Consider the following 25,112-nt stretch of genomic DNA (forward strand, 5'->3'; position numbering starts at 1 on the left):
TTGTAACCCGGGTCAGCCCTCCTATCACCGCTCCTTCGGTGCAGATTACACGCAGCCAGCCTTGGTCCTAATAGCTCTCAGCAGACGGTGTCAGCCATTCGTATTCATGCTATGTAGATGCAGGTGCTCCGCAGGCCTTCAGATGAGGCTGCAGGGAGACGGAGCACTGATGCCTGCTTAACCTTACATAACAGACCCTGACCTGCTGTCTGTCTGTGTGTGTGTAAGCCTCTGTGTGTGCTGATCTCCTACTGAGAATCACAGCAAAAAGAACAGAGTGGAAATGCATTAAAAGTGTATCTACAAAGTGATTTATCAGACTTTTGATTAACTCTGTGTGGCAGCCTGAGAATTAAACAGGCGTTTTTTATCCCTGACCTCTGCCCTGGATTTGATCCCTGCTGTCAGCACTCACACATCAAACGTGTTGTGTGATGCTGATCATCACCCTCTCCTCTGCAGACTGAAGTGAACGGACGCCATGTGCAGGTTTGGTTTGGTTCTTTGTTGTAACATAAACTGTAAATAAAGATGGACGACATGACAGCTGCCTGAAAGTGAGGCCATCTGGATTGCCCCTCTGGTGTCGTTCTCCAACATGGCAGCACCCATGGCCTCATGGCTGGAGGCGGAGCCACATCATCCATCTTTATATACAGTCTCAGATTATTGTTTGCATTGTTGACTGATTATATCAGTGTGTTCTGACATTTTATGGACAGACCTGTGGAAAATGTCCTGAAAATGTCACTTAGGCCCCGTTCACACTGGAGAAAGTCATTCCAGCTAGAGTAGGATTGAGCCCAGACAGCCTTTAAGCTGGATGCGTTCAGACCTATTTTCAAATCTGGCTAGCACACACTTGTGTCCGCACTATTGACAGTAAAAACTATGGACAGAGCTTCCGTGACGTCACCCGTTTGTTTCTGAAGAGCCGTTTTGAGGCTCGGTGGGAGGTTCCGGGACGTGATGACCGCCGCCATGTTGACAGCGTCACGTCCCCCAAAACTCTCAAATATGGACAAAAAGGGGGAGCACGAGCAGGGTTTAGGGGGGCGGGCGATCGTGGGAGCAGGAAACTCACGTTGTGATACGTCAACTGTCTGTCACTCAAGCGGCAACGCCCATAATTAGGCGTAATTTTAAGTCCGAATACAATTGAAACGAGTGAGTTGTAAACAAATTCACCCCCCCTACAATTGACACTAGAAGAGAATCATCTGAGACCAGAGTGGTTTTTTGTACCAGGCCGTAAACATGTTAATTTCTGCTGTGAAGTCGGCCATTTTAACATGGGAGTCTATGGGAAATTACTCGCTTTTGGAGCCAACCCTCAGCTGTTGCAGCGTGAATTACAAGTTTTGACACTTCCGCATGGGCTTCCACTTTGAGCCCCGAAGGTTGCCGCTTGGTCCGCACTCAATCCGGCTTCATCCAGCATGTTTGCTGTCCTCCAAACCACTAGGTGGCGCCTCGTAATATACAGAGTCCGTTCATGCCGCGGTAGGACCGCGTGTGCGCATGCGTCATGCTATTTTTTGTCCCGTGTCGCTCCCCGTGAACCGGAACTAGCATGTTGCTAACCGGAAGTAGCATGTTGCTAACCGGATTCGCTCGCCACATTTGCGTTCACACCTGAGCCACATTTGAGCCAAATTGAAATCAAACTGGATACAGCCGGATTCGAGGTGTTCACACTCAGAAAAAAACACATCTGGATTGATCAGGATGTGGCTGAATCCTGCTTAAGCCACGTTTTTTTCCCCAGTGTGAACGGGGTATTATTGTTGCAGCTTTAAAGCAGATAAAGAGGATTAAATGATAACTTTGCGTGTTTGTCTGCACAAAAGAAGCTCAAAGACTCGATCTTCCCAGTTTGATGTGGAGGAACTGTCTGTCCTGACCTCAAGTCCACCTAACACATGGCCTGATCACCTTTTATCAGACTTTACAAATGCTTAATGGAAACATGGAGGCCAGCAGACACTGGCGGGGGTTGGATGTCCACAAGCTAAGAAAGGGCAGCCTGGCTGTCTTCATCTTTGTAATAATCAGCATGGTAGAAAGAGGGCTTTGTCACCTGAACATGTATAGTCAGGCCTTCAGAAACACAGCGTTTCATTGTATAAAAAAGGAAAAGTCCAAGTGCAGTGGAACAAAAGTCATCGCCTATCATGTGGCGTGGAGCTGTGAAGGTCTGCCCGTCCATGAGGGGCGAGGGCAGCAGCAGGGGAAGAGGTCGGAATGAGGGGTGCAGCAGCACTTCACAAAGGTCACCAATGTTTTTGCCCCCAGGTGATACCCATTATAACAGTCCCAGAGACCTGTGTGCGCGCTGAACCGGGCTGACTGTTGGTGTGTGCGGTCATAGCGGCGTTGATTAATAACACCTTTCACTCTGTGGCCTGACACGCTGCCTCCCCTTCACTGACTGGGCCTGCAGTCTGGAGGATTAGAGGAGCGACAACCACTGAAACAAATGCAGATTATACAAACATCAAAGTTTAAAGATATATTCAGATGTCACTATGCAGAGTAACACACACACACACACACACACACCTGAGTACACAGGCAGCCTTTCACCTATAGAGTCAATGTAATCTGGAGCCAGCCGGGACTCGTCAAGGTCTTTTCCTTTACACACACTGTGGCCTTGGAGGAAGCGGTGGAAATCAATAAGAAGTGAGCCAGATGAACATCGCTGAAACCAGATTCCACAGAGCAGCAAGAAAATGAAGAAATCACACCAAAAGTCTGCAGAAGTCCAAAGACTACATGTCAGGATTTTGGGGGGTGCTAAAGGACGCTAACGCTGAGAGCAGACAGTGAGACGGATACTTTAGTTTTTTTTAAATCCTCTAATCTCTGGAGTCAACAACAAGGGTTAATGTAGCTACAGAGTGGAAAATGGAAGATAGACGATGTTGTGATCCCTGGTCTGGTTTTCTTCTTCGTCTTGTCTGTGGTTTATTTTGTGTTGTCTTGGTTGAACTTCCTGTTTTATTTTGAAAAGCTAGTCTCCTCTTGTTTTGTCGCTCCACTTTGCTTCTTGGATTCTTTAGACCTTTGTCATTATGTATTAATACCCCGTTCACACTAGGGAAAAAAATCTGGCTAAAGCGGGATTCGGGCCTATCCAGATGTTTTTTTTGTGTGAACACCTCGAATCCGGCCGTATCCAGTTTGATTTCAATTGGCTCAAATGTGGCTCAGGTGTGAACGCAAATGTGGCTAGCGAATCCGGCTAGCGACATGCTACTTCCGGTTAGCGACATGCTACTTCTGGTTAGCGATGTGCTACTTCTGGTTCACGGGGTGCGACACGGGACAAAAAAACCGCATGAGGCATGCGCACACCCTACCGCGGCGCGAACGGACTCTGTATATTACGAGGCACCACCTAGTGGTTTGGAGGACAGCAAACACGCTGGATGAAGCCAGATTGAATGTGGACACAAGTGTGTGCTAGCCAGATTTGAAAATAAGTCTGAACGCATCCAGCTTAAAGGCTGTCTGGGCTCAATCCTACTCTAGCTGGAATGACTTTCTACAGTGTGAACGGGGCCTAAAGCAGTTCCATGAGTGGACCTGACCCTGGGACTGCTGGATGAAGGTCTGGGGTTGGAACCACCCACAGCCCCTCTTACCTCTACAATAAAACAGCTGCTTATATGTGCACAGATTCATGAGAGCGGGTTGACAAAGAAGAAGACTGACCTGACGTGGACCTTTTGCGACTTCTCACGTGAGATATATCTGAAACTGTCCCACGCTGGGATGAGCATGAATGTCACTTCTCTGAAACAGGTCTGTTTGCCATGATTAATGTTCTCTGACCACATCTGACACATCCATCTTGTGTTTGTGGAGCTATCAGTGTGTGAAATCTGACACTGGACAATAAATCAAAACAGGACAGCTGTGGTCAGCAACGAAACCATGTGGGATCAAAAAAACACAACAAATCTGTTGGATTGCGGCACCACAAAAAAGAATGTGGGTTATAATAACATTTCTTCCTCATAGTTCAGAGTAAATGTGCAAACATCTGGTCACTGCAAATGCTAGCATCACAGCTACCAGGAGGATTCCCTCGTTAAGCCTGACGACAGAGAATAAATCTAAAAGCCGCCACTGAACGCAGGAAGGCAGAAAGAAGAGAAACACAAACAATGTTTAACGCCAACGTGGCCCCACGAAAACTTCCTCTCATCAACAATCTTTAATAAACCGAGAACAGCAATTAGAAATCCCCCCGCTGATGATAATTCATCACGGCCCCGCGCAAACGTTGATGGTGTGCAAGTGCTGGTGTAATTGAAGATGAAGGGTCGGGCATAAATCCTGGCGCTCAGATAATGAGTGAATCCACAGCAGATACATTCATCTCAATGATCTCCATCTCCAGCCATGATGGATCACTGCCGGATCCCTCACTGGCCAATCATAAATCACCACACCCGGCCCTCAGCAGCCAACCACTGCTGCTCTCTGAGGTTAATTAGCCGAGTTAGTTAACTTTATACTCAACAAATCCTGAACTGAAGCAAAGCTGCTTTTGTTTGTACCTGTGAGCCGAGTGTTTCTGAACGGAGTGGATATTTGGGGGGAGGTTGGGAGGTTGGGAGGTTGGGAGGTTGGGGTGGGGGGGCAGAGACGGAGATCTATGGAGGGCACAAACATTAACAGCTCTGTATTAATCTCACTTTCCTCCCTAAAATGCCAACAACCACGTCAAGGTCACTGTCCAATCACACCTCAGACAGCTCCAGCACTCCCATCGGTACGCTCCGCGGCAGCAGACTTTGTGAGGAGCCACACATCTCTACCCCTCCTCCCTCCTCCCCCCTCCCCCCTCAGCTGCCCTCACCCACTCACCCTGCAAACGCCCCAGTGTCCATTACGGCAGTGAAGTGGCCGGTAATGAGCGCAAAGTGTCTGACCTCTGTGATCTAATGAGCTGTGTGTCACCATGAAATGTGTCCCCGGTGCCCAGCTCAGGGCCGCCGCCGCCGCCGCCCCGGAGAAGGGGTCCTGGCTAATGTGATTCATGGATTGTCAGAGGAGGAGGGGGGGGGGGCTGCTGCACATCAGATGTTAAAATGTTTAGAGACAAACACTCATGCTGTACACAACGATGACAAACATCCTGCATTCATCTCATATCAGTAACCATTTTTACAAACGGCATCTTTTAGCCTAGCAATAGCACTTTATGATGAAATAAAAGTGCAGTAGAACCTAAATTGTGAATATTGCACCTGAAACGATGCAATTTGGGTCTCCTGGTCGAAGGTTTGCAGTGATTCTGCCTCCAACAACTGAAAGATGTGACTTGACTTTGGAACCACACCTGAGGATCTAAGGCTGTGGCCTGGCTCATGTGGGGTCAAGAGGTCTGTTCCAGAAGTGATTAGTACAAAAAATACATTCAGTTCAAAATATGGAGTCTTTTCAGGTGTAGATATGAAAGCATTTTAAGTCTAGCAGTTTATATTTCTGCAGGACTGGATGTGTGGTTCAAAGCTTTTGGGCTGAATCAAACATTAATCGGAGGTTGGACTGAGGACAAATTATAGAATGACTTGTGGTGTACCCCAAGGCTCTATTTTAGGTCCCACACTTTTTTTTCATTTAAACGCCATCTCTTGGCCTTTAAACCTCACTGGGTTGGTAATGAGGGGTCCAAAGTGTGCCAAGAAAATCTCCCCAACACCACTGTAGCTAAAGCAGCAGCAGGATTCTGAGGCAACCATCTGAATGCAGCGGCAGAAATATTTTTTCTTCTTCTATTGTCTAATGTTGGTGACTCTAAGTTCACTTTTTTCCACCCACCCGCTGTGCTTTTCTGCTGCTTCAAGGTTTTAAGAGACGTAATGGAATGTGTAGTTCTATATGATGAATATAGCTTGAACTCTGAACCACCACATACACTGTGTGATTTCTGTGTTCTACCATTCAGCTGGATCCTTGTCTGCAACCCTCCAACCAACACCACCACCCCGTCTACACCATTGAAACCTGAAGCACTGAGTCAGAAAATTAAGTTGGTGCTCAGATATGACCCTTTTCATGACAGCAGATTGAGATTCCAACAGCGCCTGTGGTTCACAGTTAGAGAAGCTGAATGCTATCTGATGCAGAAATTAGACGTAACAATTCGTCTCCCTTCATTCAGAACTAATCACACATTTCACTAATGCAGATTAATGGAAAGGCAAGACAAAACACAGAGATGGTACGTACACAAAACACACACACACACTCAGAAACGAGGAACAAGACAGCTTCTATGTGAGCTGTCATCAAGAAAAATGATGTAGCCACCCGGACGTTCCGCCAGGATTTACCCACAATTCACAACGGCTGGCTACACAATAAGTGTGTATCAATAACCCAGGAGGTGGCAGGATAAGACACACAAAATGACCTGTGTGTGTGTGTGTGTTGGCAGACTTCACAGGCAGAGATCAGTTAAGTAAAGATGGACTAAGAATGAGCTGAATTTATGCACACTTAGAAAAACCTGACAGTTCAGCCTCAGCTGCTGTTTCCATAACAACTGATAAACTTGGTGCTGGCGCACAATTAAAGCACAATTCTGACAGGCAGGACTGAATGAAGAGCACACACACACACACAGAGATCTTTTCTGTATTCCATTTCTACTTCCTGTGGGAGCCAGCCCTCAAGTGGACACCCACGGAACTGCAGGTTTTATCTTCTGCGTGGGTTTCGTGTCGTCGTCACTGAAGGCTGTCGCTTGCTCTCTCTCTGCAGATACTTCCTGCACATTCAACACAACTCCAACAAAACTTCAGGGAATGTAATGGAGACAAACTTTTCACACACACACTCACAGACACACACACGTTCACTCTCAGAGACAAACTAGCGGGCCTGAGCAGGCCGTCCCCTCTGCACAGACCAAACTTTATCATAAGATGCTTTTAATGGGAAAACCAATGACAAGCTCAAGGAGAAACTGTGGCCCCACCGAAAAAAAAACAATTTACAGAAGAACAGAGCGAGGAGGGAATAAAAGTACAACACAACAGAAGAAAGAAGAAAAGTTGTTGGAGTGTCGGCAGGGATGTGGCATCATTTGAAACAGTTACTGAGGATTGTGTTTCTGTCAGGCAGGACCCACAACAACCTTGAGCAAAGGAGCTAAGGCTAGCCGGAGTTCTGAAGAGTAGAACTGGCAGCTTGTGAATAAGAATTGGCGCTCTGGTTTTGTCAGCTGAATGCAGGATATGGAAGCCCTTGAGGCTGACTTTGAGTGTGTGATGGATTAGAAAGTTCGTAATCTTTCACACATGCAAAGACAGAGAACAGAGAGCGTCTCCTGCACCTACGACCATCACATTGATTTATGATTCAAAAGTCTGTCTAAACCCAATCAAGTGGTTTTAATGTAGATTTCTTTGACACAATGTGCAGTTCAGCTGGTCTGGTTTTAGGTCTAAGGGTGGAAAACGTCCCTGACACTTCCAAACGTCTGTTCATTAACTCTTTGTTGCAGGTTTAGAGGGTATGACGAGGATTCAGATGATGAATCTGTGTGTTTGCTGTGGAAGACCCTGACTGTCCTGACCTCCTCACCCTTCATTAGACTTTACATATTATGTGCAATGGTCTGGACAAGGAACCAAAAACATGGACGTCAGTAGGCACATGGAAATCCAGCAGATACACAGTTACAGCCGTACTGTGCAGAACTGCAATCAGCAGAGACGTGCACACACAACGTGAGCTTCCAGCTCTAATGATGCTGTCGGCCCTATAGGAAGGCTGGAAATCTCATCAGCTCTCAGGAGCTTCATTAGTCAGACGTTCTGTGATTTACAAAGCACTGGACCCAAAATAAATAGTTCTACCCCTGTGATCCTCATCTATCAACATTCAGCCTGTTAATAGTTTTCTATTCCAGCCATGCATGTTAATGATGGTTAATACGGCCGTGTATCACAGACTGCCAGTCAAAAATAAAAAGTGTGCCACCAAGAGGTGACACAAAAGGATTATTAATGTCTGCAAAGCAGGAGAAGGATGGACAAGTTTATCAAAGTGCTTCAAGGACCGAGAGGTTTTCATCAGGAAAGTCAAAGAGCGTCAAAGAGAACAGGACAGGAAGAGAAGAAGTGAAGGATTTAACTGCAGAGAAGACCCCTCCAAACCTCCAAGACTGAAGGCTGCTAGAGACCACCTGGAGACAGACCAGACTGAAGTCTGCTGGAGACCACCTGGAGACAGACCAGACTGAAGTCTGCTGGAGACCACCTGGAGACAGACCAGACTGAAGTCTGCTGGAGACCACCTGGAGACAGACCAGACTGAAGTCTGCTAGAGACCACCTGGAGACAGACCAGACCAGACTGAAGTCTGCTAGAGACCACCTGGAGACAGACCAGACCAGACTGAAGTCTGCTAGAGACCACCTGGAGACAGACCAGACCAGACTGAAGGCTGCTAGAGACCACCTGGAGACAGAGCTCACAGACTGGAAGTCATTTGGTCAGATGAAGCTAAACTCGAGCTCTGTGCTCACAGAGATGTTGTCTTCATGTGGAGACAGAAAGGAGAGGCTAGAACCCAAAGAACAGGCTTCATACAGTCAGACATGGCGGTGGCAGTATGATGCTGTGAGTCAGGAGCTGTGTGGATCCTGTCAGGGTGGAAGAATCATGGAACAGGAAGACTGTCGTGTGTAACGTAAGCTTCCGAAATAAAACAGCTACATCAGTACCAGCAGCATTAACAGGCCGAGGTCTGCTGATCTGTCTGCGAGCTCTCAGCTGTAGAATGTAGCAAATGAATGTAGATGTCTTCCACAAATTCTTGAGCCTTAAAACTCAAAGGGATTCAACAGGAGTACACACACACACACACACCTCACCCTCCCGTCTCTTCAGATCAGCATGTATGTGAAGCCAAATGCTGGGAGGGAAAGCTGAATCTCTGCTTTGGAGTACCACATTTGACAGACTACTGCCTGAGGCTATGAAGGAAGCGGCAGCCTCTTTCCTTCCTCCTCCTCCTTCAAATAGTCATATCTATGCCTCTTTACCTGCAATCCTTGTATAAAAGCCGCCTTCTTCCTCAGCAGGAGGAGGAGGAGGAGGAGGAGGAGGCCTGCTGTCCATCAACCATCTTCTGAAACAAGAAGATGCAGTGATGGAGGAGGTCATTAAAAAAACAAGGAAACATTTGGGAGTATAGAAGTCATGAGGTCAGGTGAGGAGAGAGGAAGAGGAAGGTGGTGATGGTGGTGATGGAGGAACGAGTGTGAAACTGTCTGTTTTAATATTCCCAGCAGAGAGAGAGAGACAGAAAATCAATCGCTTCGTTTTTTTCCCTCTGATATGAAAGAGTCGGACATCAGGCTGAGCTCTCTCTCCACCGCCTCGAAAATCATCTCTAACTCAAAGGCAGAAAAGGTGTGTGTGTGTGTGTGTGTGTGTGGGAGAGAGAGAGAGAGAGAGAGAGAGGGAACTACCACTGTACACACACTTTAACCCAACACGCCGGGCAGCTGTGAGCGTCCTCACCCTGGCTGCTGTAGTCAGACCTCCCGGCTCATCCCATCATATATTATATAGAAAAGTCACATGACAAAGACACAACATGTGTTTATTTCAGGCATGAGAGACTCAGCGAACTGAATGAGAAAGATTTATTGTGTATAAATTTATGAATGTGCGTTGGCGTCCTAGACCCCGTCGTGGAGACCACATCCGAAAGGAGGGAGAAACCGCAGGAGGGGAGACCACTGAACAGAACCCCCCCCAGGGTTGCCAGGTTCGATCAGAAGGCAGCTGGAGAGGAGATGGAGACTGATTTAAATTCGGTGCTAAGCTGTGATTGGTTGGGAGAGGGACAGAAGGTGACAGCTGATTGGAGAGGGAGGTGCTATCTATTAAGCACCTGACTAAGGCCCCGTTCACACTGGGGAAAAAAATGTGGCTTAAGCAGGATTTGGCCGCATCCAGATCAATCCAGATGTGTTTTTTTCCGAGTGTGAAGACCTCCAATCCGGCTAGATCCACCCTCGAGAGGTGGATCTAGCAGGATTGGCTCAAATGTGGCTCAGGTGTGAACGCAAATGTGGCTAGCGAATCCGGCTAGCCACATTATTAGCCATATTACGAGGCGCCACCTAGTGGTTTGGAGGACAGCAAACATGCTGGATGAAGCCGGATTGAGTGCGGACACAAGTGTGTGCTAGCCAGATTTGAAAATAGGTCTGAACGCATCCACCTTAAAGGCTGTCTGGGCTCAATCCTACTCTAGCTGGAATGACTTTCTCCAGTGTGAACGGGGCCTTAGAGAGCGGAAGAGAGGGGGAGCAGAGGAGTGAGAAGGAGAAAAGATTAGGAAGCGGATAGGGATGAAGGGAATGATGGGAAACAGAGTCTTCCTGATTGAACTTGCGCTGAGAGCTACATTATTGCTGCCTGAGACCAGAAGTCTTCTGTTTTAAAACTTTACTATCATTTTTGATGTGATCATCGCTCTGTGAACTGCTCGTTGTTTGACTTCTAAACAAGGACTTTTTCCACTCTGTTCTTCTTCATCTCTCTCTCTGATCTTCACTGACGGGTTTGGATGCAAAAGTTCTTGACTCCATGCAGTTTGTTCGATGGTCGAGAACGATGTTAAAGCTGCTTATATTCAGAGTCAGACATCACTTTGAAGCAACAGGTCAAAATATTCTGAAATGTCTTTTTGAAGTTGGTCTTCTCTCTGATTTTCAAATCATCAAAAGATAACTAGCCTCCCATGTTAAGTGTCTTATGTTCATCCACAGCGCTGCTGCCGAGTCTGAGCCACCCCATCTGTCCTTTAACTGATAAAACAAGGAGACGCTGCTGGCTTTGGGTCATCTGGATGGAGTCTGATTGCCTGCCCGTCTCTCTAGGTCCAATACACTATCAGGTTTGGTGGTGCCACTCAGGAACACACACACACACACACACACACACACACACACATGTGACAGAGAAAGAGAGAGAGGCCCGTCACGCTCTGATGCACACGCTCTGCAGGAATATAACCAAAAGCAGTTTGTACTGTAAAATATTTACATATGTTTGAAAGAATCCCAGCGCGGTGCACGACCACGCACCTCCTACAACACACACACACACACACACACGGTTAATGAAAAGCAGGATTCCTGGGAGTGTCTGGCCCGAGTTTGATCTTTCTCTCAGATCAATGTCAGTAGATTGCAGAGGAGCCGTGAGGCTCACATCTCCACTCAATACTAAGACTAGACCAAGCGGCTGTGTTTGAGAGAGTGTGTGTGTGTGTGTGAGGGAAACTTCAAGCTCACAAACTGGTGACTGAATAAAGTCATAGTAACCTGTAAGAAACGTCAGTGAAGAGGCCGCGGCCCTCAAAGGAGGGCTGCAGCACAGCGTCCATCAGGTGAATCCTTCACATCTGAACTCGGCTAATAATCAGTGCAAACAGGCGACCGTGACAGTTCTCTGAAATAGTTTTTTTATTTAACGCTCTCTGTTGAATTGACCTGCTGATCGTATCTCACAGTGCGTTCAGCTGTGTGTCTGTGGCCCACTGAGTGAAGCGCTGAAAACTCCTTTGTATACATGTTGGTCCTCTGATTCTGTATGGTTAAATCCTTCTGGATCCCAGTTGTAGATTTTCCCACAGCCTTCTGGGAAACTGTGTTCTGAGGGCGTCTCTGTAAGCTCTGCTGATCAGGCCTGCCAACGAGCCGCAATCACTCCAAACCAACCCGGCTGGTATTCATCACAGCACCTATGGCTGAGAGGATTTTACTGTTCTGTTAAACCAGCAGACCAACAGGGGGTACTTGACCCGCTCTGAGCTCACACACACACACACACAGCTGTCAGCCGTCCTGCTTGTAAATAACATCAGAGTTAACCATGTGCTCGCCGGGTCGGCCTGGCTGCACATCATCCGTCTTTTTCTCTATTTCCGTGACATAATCTGCTCATGTTCTGGGTCATATTTAGCTAAATATGGATGAACGTCATTCCAGTTGTATATATTCACATGGGGAAAAACTGAAATTGATTCCAATCATTCATAACTTTGAATTTTATTTGTCATTTTTTAACATTTCTGAAGCCATTTATGGACTTGGTCCCACAAACGCAGCAGCAGGAGCTCTTTCATTATGTCCACCAGCAGCGTGGAGAGCTCTGGGTTTCTGACAAATGGCCCTTTAATATTTTGATTAAATATTGTCTTTTTGTGTTTGTAAGAGAGGGAAGCAGTCTGCTGTGTTTGTCTAGACTTGCAGCCAGTCCCTTACAATCATATGGCGCCATCTACACACACACAGCTGCACACACATCCCCCTCAGTGATGGACTGAAACACAGAGCAAACAAGCAGCTTGAGCGGCGTCCAGGTCAGATGGTGCTCAGGTCTGAGGTCACATACGAAACATTTAAAAACACAACGTGTGTGTGTGTGTGTGTGTGTGTGTGTGTGTTACTCCTTTATGTGTGTGTGTGTGTGTGTGTGTTACTCCTTTGTGTGTGTGTGTGTGTGTTACTCCTTTGTGTGTGTGTGTGTGTGTGTTACTCCTTTATGTGTGTGTGTGTGTGTGTTACTCCTTTATGTGTGTGTGTGTGTGTGTTACTCCTTTGTGTGTGTGTGTGTGTGTTACTCCTTTATGTGTGTGTGTGTGTGTGTTACTCCTTTGTGTGTGTGTGTGTGTGTGTGTGTGTTACTCCTTTGTGTGTGTGTGTGTGTGTGTGTTACTCCTTTATGTGTGTGTGTGTGTGTGTTACTCCTTTGTGTGTGTGTGTGTGTGTGTGTGTGTTACTCCTTTGTGTGTGTGTGTGTGTGTGTGTGTGTTACTCCTTTGTGTGTGTTACTCCTTTGTGTGTGTGTGTGTGTTACTCCTTTATGTGTGTGTGTGTGTGTGTTACTCCTTTATGTGTGTGTGTGTGTGTGTGTTACTCCTTTATATGTGTGTGTGTTACTCCTTTATGTGTGTGTGTGTGTGTGTTACTCCTTTATGTGTGTGTGTGTGTGTGTGTGTGTTACTCCTTTGTGTGTGTGTGTGTGCTGTAGTGGATGTAGATGAGTTTTCTCGGCGCTGCAGGAGAATGGGCTGCGGTTGGCTGGCCTGACTGCAGACCGCTCCGTGGAAAAGAACGACTTTTTAAATTACCCATACATCACTGTCACCGCTGCAGAGACTACGCCGACAGTGCTGCCATCACACACACACACACTCTCTTTCACAACAAACTAAATTCCATGCTTACACAACATGCTGCTCTCCAAAAATGCAGCCATGAAAAGATGCTACATTTCGGAACATTTCTGGACCTCTGTACCTGCAGATCCCTCTTCCTCCCCTTTCTGACTGCTTGGCATTCTGTCCCTAACCTCGCCTAACGAGCTGGATCTTAATTGCAGGTAATTAAACTGCTCAGGGCTTACAAAGCAGGAGAAGGACCAGCGGAATATGTGGCAGCAGTAAAACAGAGACATTACAGCGCTAAGGCTAGCAGAGGTTACAGATGACCGGCGCTGGCTCCTCACGCAGCTTGTAATTACAATCTCAGGAGATGTGAACGTATGGCAACAAACACACACACACACACACACACACCAAACACACATGCTGTTCAAGTGTGGCTGTTACAGCTGGTGTGCAGCAGGGGGCGACATAGGGCTGGGAAAGTGATGGAGGAGCACAGCTGAGGCCAGGAGAGCGTCAGACAGTCACAGGATATCCAATTAATATCAATTATATATGACTGTGTCAGTATGAACCAGGTAAATAACCCAGAACTAAGTTAGGAGACTATCAGGAGACAGAAGACTGAAGACTGTGCACTTAGTCAGAGCTGAATCAGATATTTAAACGTCAGGTTTATGCTGCTGAATCCCAGCAGACTCCACCAACAGAAGGCTGAAGAGAAGGTCTGTGATGGACACTGCTCTGTGGAGGAGGTCCTGCAGGAAGAGGAGTCATTTGGAACAAGAAGGTGAGTGAATATAAAAGTGTAAATGACTGATGGTTGATCTATGATCTACGTCTGTAAAAAGTACAGGCGTGTGGGAGTAGGACAGTGTCTTTGGTGGTCTTTGTCTTGGCTGACCTGTGGTGTCCTGAGGGGGTGGAGTCTTTGATGATGGTGGTGGTGGTGGTCCTCCAGAGAAGGCAGCAGTGCAGCCTGCCCGGCTCTCTGTGGTCACCGGGTAACAGATGACTAGCAGCTTCCTCCTGGCCTCCTGAACCGTCCCAAGAACTTAGCTGAGCTCTCATGAAGGTTTGTGATGTGACCAGCAGAAGGACCCCCCCCCCCCCCCCCAAAAAACCTAAAGGTCCCTACAAATGCAGAGGTGTATTACAATAACCTTCATATCAGATAATACAACAGTATAATGATGTGATAACAGTACAACCTGTGACAGAGTTATAGTTACAACCTGATAAGATGGAGCATCTTCAGTGGGCGTGAGCAGAGATAACATCTGCTGTTATCTCAGATCATGTGATTCTCAGGTAACAGAGGAGCACTTATACAGTCTGCCCTGCTGCACCGCTCTGTTTGAGCAGATAAGCTGTATAATGCTGCTGATCCACCTCTCCGTGCTCTGCCTCATCGGCAGCGTCCCCTCTGCGGCTGCGGCACCGCGGGGCACCTCGGGCCGCCGGCCCACCAAGAACAAGCTACTACTCATCTCCTTCGATGGTTTCAGATGGGACTACGACCAAGACGTGGACACCCCAAACCTGGACCAGATGGCCCGGGATGGAGTGAAGGCGCGATACGTCACCCCGCCTTTCCTCACCATCACCAGCCCCACGCACTTCACCCTGCTCACAGGTTCAGGGCTTCATTCAATCAGTCATCACAGAAAGATCCAGAAGGTTTGATGCTGTTAATTTTTTTCTTATGTTCATCAGGACGCTACATTGAGAATCACGGAGTCATCCACAACATGTGGTTCAACACAACCACCCTGGAGAAGAAGCAGTACTACATGACCCAGTTTGTTGATTCCTACTGGGACAATGGCAGTTTACCCATCTGGATCACAGCACAGAGACAGGTGATTTCTGTCCATCTATCAAAGATCTCCATTCCAAGGTAAAGCCTAACACTGAGTCGTCTTGTGCGTCCTCTTGCAGGGTCTCAGAGCAGGCTCCCTGCACTTCCCTGGCACAGCAGCCACCTACAAGGGCGAGACTGTCAGGGTCAGGCAGGTGGAACCTCGTTTCTACGATTACTCTAACGAGACAGACTGGAGGCTGAACATCGACAAGGTGATTGAAGAGTGGTTCCACCAGCAGGACCTGGACTTTGTCTCTTTGTACTTTGGGGAACCGGACGCGGCTGGGCACAAATATGGACCGGATTCCCCAGAACGGAGAGAAATGGTTAAACAAGTGGATCGGACCGTGGGCTACATCCGGGACAAGATCCAAGAACATGGCCTGACGGACAGGCTCAATGTTATCATCACCGCAGACCACGGCATGACTACAGTTCTCCGAGGAGGCCCAGTCCAGGAGATCATCCTCTCCAAGATCCCTGGCTTCAGCTTCAGGGATGTTCAGTTTCACCTGGTGGACTACGGTCCTGCTGGAATGCTGCTTCCTAAAGAGGGCATGCTGGACAAGGTCTACAAGGCCCTGAAAGGCAGCCACCCTCACCTGCATGTGTATAAAAAGGAGGAGATGCCAGCTCGGCTGCACTACGGTGATCACCCCCGACTCCTGCCCATCATCCTCTTCGCAGATCCTGGATATGTAATCAACGGGGTGAGAGACCACACATCCAGTCTGGTCATGTTCTCTAATCTGTTTTCAACAGGTCAGAATAAAATCCGGGTTACCTCAAGCTGTGCTTTGTCTCCACATGTAGCTGATCCCGGTGCAGTTCCACAAAGGCGAGCACGGATTTGACAACCACGTGCTGGACATGAAGCCTTTCTTCAGGGCAGTCGGGCCTGATTTCCAGAAAAACCTGGTCGTCGGGCCCTTCGAGACCGTTAACGTGTACCCGCTCATGTGCCACATACTGGGAATAAAACCAGAGATTAACGACGGACACTTGGACGCCACCAAAAACATGCTGGCTGCTGAAGCAATGCCAGGAGGAAACAACAACAACATCAGTGAGTCTTACATGAACAGAAACCTTTTAAATGTCCTGATCTTCTTGCTTTAATGGGACCAAGTCTTCAATGTCTGAAGAAGAGGCAGATCTAGCTAATGCTAACCTATCCCTGCTACACAGTGGTGTTGGTGTTTATCTAATGTAGGATCTTACTGTGTTTTTTATTGCACTCCTATCGTGCTATCACTAAAATCTGCCGATGAGCAGATTTGGGTTCACCTGACAGACGACCGCACAGCGAGAGCGGCTGTAACACTGTAAAACAAGATAAACACAACGTGATAAGTGTGTGTCCGATAAGAGATCCATATCTTCACAGTCACCATGTCACAGGTGTAAGGCCGTTTCTTATCCGTGGAAAATGTTTGTGTATTTATAAACTTTTTGTCCTGTGTGTCTGCAGACGGAGGAATTGACGTCCATTCCCAGGCAGTGGTGGGTTTTTCAGCAGTGACCGTGTTCCTGGCTCTGGTCTTCACGGCGACCGCCTCTTACACTCTGTGTAAAAGGAGAAAAGCAGCAACACGGTAAACACTGCAGCCATCCTATCAAGCAGCTGTTTGTGGCTTTGTTGGATGATGTGTTATTGTATTCTCTCCGCCCTCAGTTACAACCTGAAGACTCTCCCAGACTCTCCCAGTGAAGGAACATCAGAGATGAAGCAGAGCAGCTTCTGAGCCTCCTGATTGAAAGAAGCTTTGTTTGAAGGAAGAGGAGCTACAGCTCCTTTGTTATAAGGCATAGTTATTAACTTAACATTAACTTACAGTGAGCTGTACAAATGATGGAATGTGCTGAATAAATAAAACATGTATATACTGTCCGTCATGCCTGGGCTCTGTGTAGTGCCATCTAGTGGTGATGTTACAGATTGCAGCCAGCTGACTATCCTTCTCATCCTTGTTTTTTAAAACATGTGGTCCTCCAGGTAAAACCAGGCCATTGTTCACTGGAGTGACATGTATAAATAAAAAAAGTGGTCCCTAAATCGGCCCCTGTGGAACCCCACAGGTTATTAATGCTCAGGTTTTGTTTGCACGTCCAGTTTTCTTGTCTTAAAGCTCACAGAGGTCAATGATGGACACCTGGACAACAGCAAACACCTGCTGGTCCCTAAGGTAAACACAGGAGGAGGGAACAATGCTACAGTAGTAGTCCTAGTTCTTGCTGTTTTACCAGCTCCAGACTTGAAACATGCATGTTTTGTCACAGGGAATGATGGCAGCCATGCCTGTCCTGAAAGAAACAAGCTACAGGATGCATAGCTGGTGCTTACAATGACCAAGACAAGAGGCCGTCAGCCTGTAGGGTCACTCCAACAGTTATGTTTGTGTGTCTGTCCTCTGTCCTGTGCCCTATGATAAAGGTCCACTGATAGCCATCAGCTGACTCCAACACCATCTCACAGCTGTAAAGTCCTTCCTTATCAGTGTGTAAAAGCTTTCGACACCATGAAACAAACATGTAAAGCTGCGTTTGTCTTTGAGTGGATGCTTTCTGTCTGCAGCTGCAGAGAAGGACGCTCACACGGAGGTGTTGATCGGACTGATCGGGTTCTTTGTGCTTGAGAATTCAACACGTTATTTTCTACATTTGTTTATGCGGCTGCTGTGGACAAGGGAGACGCTTCCAGTCCTGTTTGCTGATTTTGTTTATAAATGATGAATTCATTCTGTTTAATAGCCAGCCTGATAAGCTCTAAATCCTCGTGCTTTGGTCACTGGGACCTAAACAGATTATTTATACTGTGTAAATAAATCTGGTGATAAATGAGCATGTGTCTGCTTAATGCAATAATAAACTGTACTCTGCTCATCTCAAACAGTGAACAGGACTTCTGGTGGATTCTGTATCTTTTGCATTGTCTCCGTGCCGTCCTGTAATCTGTGAATAAACATATTAATAACGTTCACAGAGCTAATTTGATTTGGTTTTTGATTAGGCCATCAGGGAATACTGATTCCACTGAAGGGTGGACATGGTGTCAAAGCATGAACGGCAGGATCTAAGTTTTCCGAGTCGGTCTATCAGGTATTTAGATCAAGTTCGGATCACCTGTAGGAGCCTCCAGCAGTGGACAGGGGTCAGCGTGGACACCCTGACACCCACCCTGCTGTGCTGCTCTGTGTGTGTTGTTTGAAATATTAAAAAGTGTTATGGTAAAAATGACAAACTGCATAATGAAGATGTTTCCTAGGAGTGTGTGTAGGTGGCAGTGATACTGTTATAACAGTGAAAACTATCTTTAATAAAATGTTTAAGAGAATACAAACATAAAAAGTTTAGCTGCCTCCTGAATAGAGGTTTGACACTTGTCCTCCACAGTGATCATCGACCCGTCAGTCTGTGTGCAGCAGGTTGTTATGGGCCCTGTGGCTGCTGCTGTGCTGCGGTCTGTCCCAGTAAACCCTGGAAGTCCGGAGATAAGACCAGTTTGTGGTGGACGTTTCCCAGCACCATCATGTCTCCCGTCCGTCCCTCAGACAGACGCACAGACACCAGTTGCTGCAGAAAGAAGAAGACATGGCTGAGAAGACGAGAGTCGTCCTAAACCAACTGAAGTTCGATGAGCTTCAAAGGCATAAAAAAGTGACACAACTACAGAAATGATGATGCTACAAACACACGTTACCTGCAGGAAGGAGAACGCCGCTCCCTCTGAGACGTCCATGACAACATCGCCCAGCTTCAGCTCCACCTTTCCGGACTTCCGGATCTGCAGTTTACCAAAAAATCCTTCAGGGAACTGGGAAAGCGAAGGAGAGCCTTCTTTAAGTGATGGTGATGCCCCCTGCAGAGACACACACACACACGGACACACAACCTGTGAATCAAAGCATTTTACCCGTGGAACTCCACAAGGTGTTTTCAAGGTGATGTTACTATCTTAACTTTCATGGTAGCATGGTCACAAGCCGTCACTTTGAGTGGCTTGAACCTCATAGTCTGACAGCCTCAGAATGAGAATTATAAAAGAAGAGAACACAGTTCACCCTGAACACTCACTTGTGCTTGAAGATGTGCGCTCCTCTTCTCGTCAGACTTGCCTTCCTTCTTCGCAGGTTTCTCTGTTGGTGCCACAGCGGGGTCGACCTTCAGCTTGCCGGGCATACAGTCAGGGAGCTGCATGAAAAAGAGCTCCTCTCTGCCCGACAGGCTGAGGTCCTGCAGCAGTTCTGCCAGAGACGGCTGCTCCGGTTTGAGCAGGTCCGTCCTGCTGTGTCCTGCTCGACCCTGAGGTCTGAACAGAGGGGCGGTCTCTGGACCTGTAACATGAAGTCAGTGATCACGCACAGGCTCCCTTAAAACTTTAAATAACTGTGCAGTTCCTGAATTTGTCACTTGTGAGACTAACCTGTGAACATTCTACATTTATGTCAACACACCCATCACGAGTCCACCCTTTGTTGCAGAGGTGGTGTACTCACATGTGCTCAGTGTCTGACTCCTGGTGAAGCTAACGGACTGACTCAGAGGCAGCTGGATCGGCTTGAGCTTGGCATCATTCCTCAGTCCTGGATCATCTATGAACTGAAACGCACCTCATGTAAAGTTAGGAACACATCATGTGGAACAAGGATGAAGCAGGATGAAGAACTCACGTCATCTCTCTGCAGTTTACTGAGTATCTCGTCTTCATCTCCATCTTCGTCCCTGGCTGACTCTTTCCTCTCTTTCTTCACCAGTTTGCAGACAGGAGAGGCGGCGGAGTCGTGCAGGTCCGCAGCGCCACGCCAGCCTGAAGCAACAGGAGGAGGTTGTGAGTAGTAAACCAGAAGAAAAACAAAGATCGGAGCTGTGGCGTGCTGTAAAAGGCGAGGTGTTCCTGCACCTGGTTTGCGCACAGTGTCAGCAGGACCTTGTTCAAAGATGGAGTGAGACTGGATGGTCTGAGGCCTCTCTTTCCTCCTCCCTCTGTTCTCTCTCCTCCGCTCATCCCTCCCTCTCCTCTCCTTTTTTGGAGGCAGGTAAGTTTCTTCCTTTAACCTGAGACCAGGGCATTATGGGTAATTATGAAACATGGCAGCACAATTTTATAATAAAGGAACACTCACTCGTCTTTACTTTTCCTCACAGCGTGGACGTTTGGCTCAAAGGTTTTCTTTGGGGAAAGCATTTGACAGTGTTAATAGTTGAAGCTTTAGGACTTTTTAAAACTTGTTGAAAACTTTTAACACCACCTTAGTTTTTTTGAAGGCTCCTCCCAGTGTCAGGTCTCTTGTTCTGAGGGATGTCAGTCTTCCAGGCGGGGTGGTGGAGGACGACAGGCTCCTGACACGTCCTGGGAGTCCTCTACCCGGGCTAAAACTCAGCCCAGCGGCGCTGCTGAGGCCGGAGGGACCCGGAACACTCGCTGCATCCCCGGCCTCGGTCATTTCCTCCACCTCTAGCTCAGTTGTTTTTGTGGCCTCCTCAGTATCTGTAGCTGTGGCCGCTGTTTACATTGTGCTTACAGTTTGTAGCAGACGTGTGTTAGCTACAGTGACTTTATTTTGAACAAGCTTATCAACCTCCATTTTGTTCTCGCGAGATTAAAACAAACTGCGCCACAATCCTAACCTGCTGTGTGCACACATGAAGCTATAACGGTGTTAATATTCGGACTAAATTCGGTTTGTGCCGCCTCCGGTCTCCGTCCTGAAGCCCGCGTTCAGACCGACAGCTTCGGAGCCCTTTCAGCCGGAAGCCGCCGCCGCAGTTTCGAGGCGCTGGTTGTTGAAAACACGTCGTTCCGAGTAAAACCGATTAAAAGCTTCAGTCACTGGTGATTCCAGCAGCATTTCGGCTTTTCCGCCTTTTGCATTTTGTCATTTTAAACGCTCCAGTTTCTTCCGCAGTTCCCTGTTATTGTTGTTGCTGCTGCTGAACCGCATCACACGGAGGGAACCACAAGATGGCGCCGTTCGCGCGGAAAGCTTCAGACTACACTTGGTACGGTCCAGAAGTGGGGGACACTGTCTGTCCCACCTGAGACATTTCAAACAATCCGTGCACCAAATACCAAAACATTCACTTGCTGTGTGAATTTTACTTGTTGTTAGACAAAATGTAAATAAAGTAAAATAAAAAAAAAAATGTTTAAAATGTTATTTTTAAAAAGATAGTTTACAAGACACCCCTTCAGATTTGTCTATTTTCCCACCTTCTCAATGGCCACATCACATATTAATAAAAATACTTGGAAATCATTTCTTTTTGGAGTTTGTTGACATTTGTTTGATCATAATCTATTTTATTTAAAATCTATTGATGAATCTTGCAGAAAACTGGGTGTAAAAGTGTAAAGATTAATGATTAATGTAAATTACAAGAGGCCATTTCGTAAAAAAAGTGAATGTATATGTTTATTCAGTCTGAACGTGGTTGCACTAAATACACTAGACAAGCAACATGTACTGATCGATACAGAAAATGTGACTCTTTACAAAAGAAAAACTAGATATGAGGGTGAAATGAAGTAGCTTCCAAACTAAGGTCAGGAGCTGATGATGTTCTTCATACAGTGAAGTCAGGATGAACGGCCCTTTATCACAAAATAATGTGACGTAAAGCTTAGCTGGACTGATGCATATACTGAAAACGACTGGCTGGCAGACTTCACAGTTTGAGGTTGTGGCTTATTGAACAAACGATACAAACACAAAGCGAGCAAGTGCTTTCTATTCACGCATCACATCCTGTTCTGGACGCTACTGAGACCCGACAAGTTATTGCGAATGAGAAACATGACAGGATCCAAACTTACATGGTACTGCGCTCCAATTAGTTCTGACTCAGTGCACCTAAAGTGGTTTAATCCACTGCAGAAAGTAGTCCCATGAAATGCAGCACCTCCTTTTGTTTCAGTAGTTTTTTGGAGACTTTGTTTAATGAAACTGTCTCAATGCAATGTTTGGGGGGGGGGGGGGGGGGGGGGGTTCCCATGAGTTTGTTGACAAGAAAAAAAACTGAATACATCTTTACATTTACACTCAGTGAGCTGCTTTTGGACAGAGGCATGATTCTTTATATTCCCTCAGTTAAACTGTGGTTAATCAGGGTGTTTTCAAGCAGTGCGCTCACTTCGAGGCCTCCTCAGACCGTCTTAGCTTCATCATTGCATCACATCCGGTCTTAAGCCTTGATCACCATGAGGGATTCAACGAAGCTCACACTGCACCTTTCAGAAAATCCTGCTTCATTTGTGTAACTGATGTCAGTTCGGGTTTTTATGAAATGATCCTAATCTGAAGGTCCCGCTGAGACTAAAAGGCTTTGATGACAACTGTGTGACTTCTTAAGGTTTAAGAAAAACAACGCAGAGCACAGCCCCGGATCATCAGTTGCCATCTCTCCTTCCTCCGGACTCAGCAGAGGGACACTTTATGTCTTCTTCGTGGGCTTTTTTTGGACAGTCTTTGCAGGGCTGCTTTTCTTCGTCTTCCTGGTTGTTTTTCCTGCGGCTTTCTTCGACGCTTTAGTTTTGACTTTCTTCGCTGTCTTCTTGGCTGCTGGTTTTTTAACGGATCGAAGCAGGTCTTCTCGTCCAATCTCCACCATGTGCTCTTCCCACGACTTCATCTCGTTCTTGTAGCGGATTTTGTCATCCTCTGCCAGCTGCATGTAAACCTGGGGAAAGCAGAGGAGATCTCAGCTCTGGACAGCACCAGACTGTCCTCTAGAACGGCAAGAATACACGATGACGAATGGCAAACCTGTTTCTGATGGCTGAACAGGTTCCTCCAGTTATCCATCAGCGACTTCATCTTTGCCTGAAAGAACACCAGCAGGAGCTCAGATTTACATTTTCAGTAGACCATATCTGACATGTGTACCCCTTTAGTGTCATGTGTGCTTCCTGACCGGCACGTTGGCTCCTCTGGCCTCCTCAAAGTGCTCCGACATGAAGATGTTAAATGCAGTGCGAGGACGTTTAGGCTTCCCCAGGCTGCTTAACTCCTGTGAACACACACACACACACACACACACACATTATAATAATGAAAAACACTATTCCTATAAACGATGGTGGTATAGCTGCATTCTCTCATACCCTCTTCTTTCGGATGGCCTTCCTCTTGGCCAGCCTTTGTCTTTTCTCCTGGGCTTGTTGCTCGAGCTGCGCTGGAGACAGCTGGGCCTGGTAGCGCTGGAGGTCCCCCTTATACTGCTCCCTGGCCCGAAGAGAGGCATCCTGAAACGGCTATAAGGAAAAAAAAGAAAGGCCAACTCAAAATCAAAGTCACAACAACAAACTGATACTGCTCGACAGAAAAAATACCTGTTTCTGTTCTGGGGTCAACATTCTCCACTGCTGGGCGATCTTCCTGATGACATCCACTGATTTGATATCTGCAGGCAACATTTATACAAAGATCAATGAAATGTGCACCCTCTCTCTCCTGACACGATGAGCCCACCGCTGTTGAAAACACACCTGGATTTTGTTTCACCACGAGCGGTTTCTGTTGCTGAACATATCTCATGTAGCCATTCAGAGGTCTCTTTGGAGGGCTGCTGACCAGAGAGGTCAGACACCTCACTGGGTTGAAGTATGCAGTGGGGAGTGCACTGGTACACCTGGACAGAGTGGACACACACAGTTACAGACACTAAGGCCCCGTTCACACTGGAGAAAGTCATTCCAGCTAGAGTAGGATTGAGCCCAGACAGCCTTTAAGCTGGATGCGTTCAGACCTATTTTCAAATCTGGCTAGCACACAGTTGTGTCCGCACTCAATCCGGCTTCATCCAGTGTGTTTGCTGTTCTCCAAACCACTAGGTGGCGCGTCGTAATATGGCTAATAATGTGGCTAGCCGGATTCGCTAGCCACATTTGCGTTCACACCTGAGCCACATTTGAGCCAATCCTGCTAGATCCACCTCTCGAGGGTGGATCTAGCCGGCTTGAAATCAAACTGGATTCAGCCGGATTGGAGGTGTTCACACTCGGAAAAAAACACATCTGGATTGATCTGGATGCGGCCAAATCCTGCTTAAGCCACATTTTTTTCCCCAGTGTGAACGGGGCCTAACTGAACATATGCATCTTAGTCAATAATAAAATAATCTCTGACAGATCTTCACACCTGTTCAAAGCCCTTATAATAATAATTATTGTAAAAATAAAGCGACACATGGCAGCACTGGTTGATTAGGGACCATACACAAGTTCAATCATGTTTTAAGACTTAGTGGCATTATGATAATTAATGCTAATTTTTCCTGGACTTAACACACAGACAGTTCACTCAAGAAGAAGACGGGAGGACAACACGCGAAACTTCACAGCTCTGCAGCAGCTAGCTCATTCAGTAAGTTCAGGTTAGCTACCTCGCTAGAGTTCCTGTGCAGGAGAGCAAACTGAAGGACTTAGCCAGCATGCTAACACTTGCTGTCACCAAGGTGTACGGAGCCATGGCGGCGCGGAAAAAAAACCTTAAAGCTTCTTAAACGGACGGATTATTCCACAAAAAGCAGCACGTCTGTCCCCTTCCGTCCTTTTTGTTGACATGCAGCAGAAACTAAAGGCGCCTTCGCTCCGTCCCAGTGGATTCTGGGAAAAGGTCAAACTTTTTCCTCGTTTTTGATTCAATTTACGACCAAATGTTTACAACTATAAACATAAAAACGAGTAAATTCCGTACAAGTCAGGAAAGTTAGTCAAGTTGACTGATGTTTATTGAGTCACGTTAAAATTCAAATGAAAGGAAAAGGTCAAAAATAATATTTATCGTATTAAACTACTTCCGTTTCCGGTTTATGTTGGTCCGGATCGCTACAGCGCCCCAAATGGAAAGATGCGGTAAGACAGCCTCAATCTGAAACAAACAGAGAATATTCATGTTTTTGAAATAGCACATTTTATGATATATTTAATTCTTCAAATGAATTTAAATAACTAAAATAAACATTATTGTTATTATTAACTTGTGCTAACATCTAACTCTACCGGTGTAAAATACAATACCTTTATTTTTTC

At 46.8% G+C, this 25,112-nt stretch overlaps 3 protein-coding genes across 3 annotated transcripts in view; 1 reads left to right on the top strand and 2 right to left on the bottom strand.

Annotated features, from left to right (window-relative positions):
• LOC114437853 (ectonucleotide pyrophosphatase/phosphodiesterase family member 7-like) overlaps window positions 1–16,827 on the top strand; it is a 46,362-nt gene extending 29,535 nt beyond the window's left edge. The window contains exons 4-11 of the mRNA XM_028408786.1: window positions 13,383–13,433; window positions 13,916–14,007; window positions 14,723–14,854; window positions 14,935–15,080; window positions 15,160–15,792; window positions 15,896–16,148; window positions 16,554–16,677; window positions 16,758–16,827. Coding sequence (XP_028264587.1) covers window positions 13,383–13,433; window positions 13,916–14,007; window positions 14,723–14,854; window positions 14,935–15,080; window positions 15,160–15,792; window positions 15,896–16,148; window positions 16,554–16,677; window positions 16,758–16,827 — 1,501 coding nt within the window. The remainder of the gene's footprint in view (window positions 1–13,382; window positions 13,434–13,915; window positions 14,008–14,722; window positions 14,855–14,934; window positions 15,081–15,159; window positions 15,793–15,895; window positions 16,149–16,553; window positions 16,678–16,757) is intronic.
• A 1,550-nt stretch (window positions 16,828–18,377) lies between these two features.
• On the bottom strand, window positions 18,378–21,027 carry LOC114437391 (DNA-directed RNA polymerase III subunit RPC4). Its single transcript, XM_028408044.1, has 8 exons — window positions 20,332–21,027; window positions 20,206–20,252; window positions 19,983–20,137; window positions 19,753–19,889; window positions 19,579–19,681; window positions 19,157–19,416; window positions 18,783–18,941; window positions 18,378–18,655 (listed from the first exon to the last, which is right to left on the bottom strand). The coding sequence occupies exons 1-8, from the start codon at window positions 20,524–20,526 to the stop codon at window positions 18,512–18,514; spliced, it is 1,200 nt and encodes a 399-aa protein (XP_028263845.1). The 5' UTR covers window positions 20,527–21,027; the 3' UTR covers window positions 18,378–18,511.
• A 450-nt stretch (window positions 21,028–21,477) lies between these two features.
• tfam (transcription factor A, mitochondrial) lies at window positions 21,478–24,844 on the bottom strand. Its single transcript, XM_028407946.1, has 7 exons — window positions 24,464–24,844; window positions 23,568–23,710; window positions 23,412–23,482; window positions 23,184–23,333; window positions 22,994–23,089; window positions 22,846–22,902; window positions 21,478–22,759 (listed from the first exon to the last, which is right to left on the bottom strand). Exons 1-7 carry the CDS (start codon window positions 24,547–24,549, stop codon window positions 22,514–22,516), a joined length of 849 nt encoding a protein of 282 aa, XP_028263747.1. The 5' UTR covers window positions 24,550–24,844; the 3' UTR covers window positions 21,478–22,513.
• Between the last annotated feature and the right edge of the window lie 268 nt (window positions 24,845–25,112).

Source organism: Parambassis ranga, chromosome 6 (genome assembly GCF_900634625.1).
Source record: "Parambassis ranga chromosome 6, fParRan2.1, whole genome shotgun sequence".
In the NCBI taxonomy this organism is placed as follows: Eukaryota; Metazoa; Chordata; class Actinopteri; family Ambassidae; genus Parambassis; species Parambassis ranga.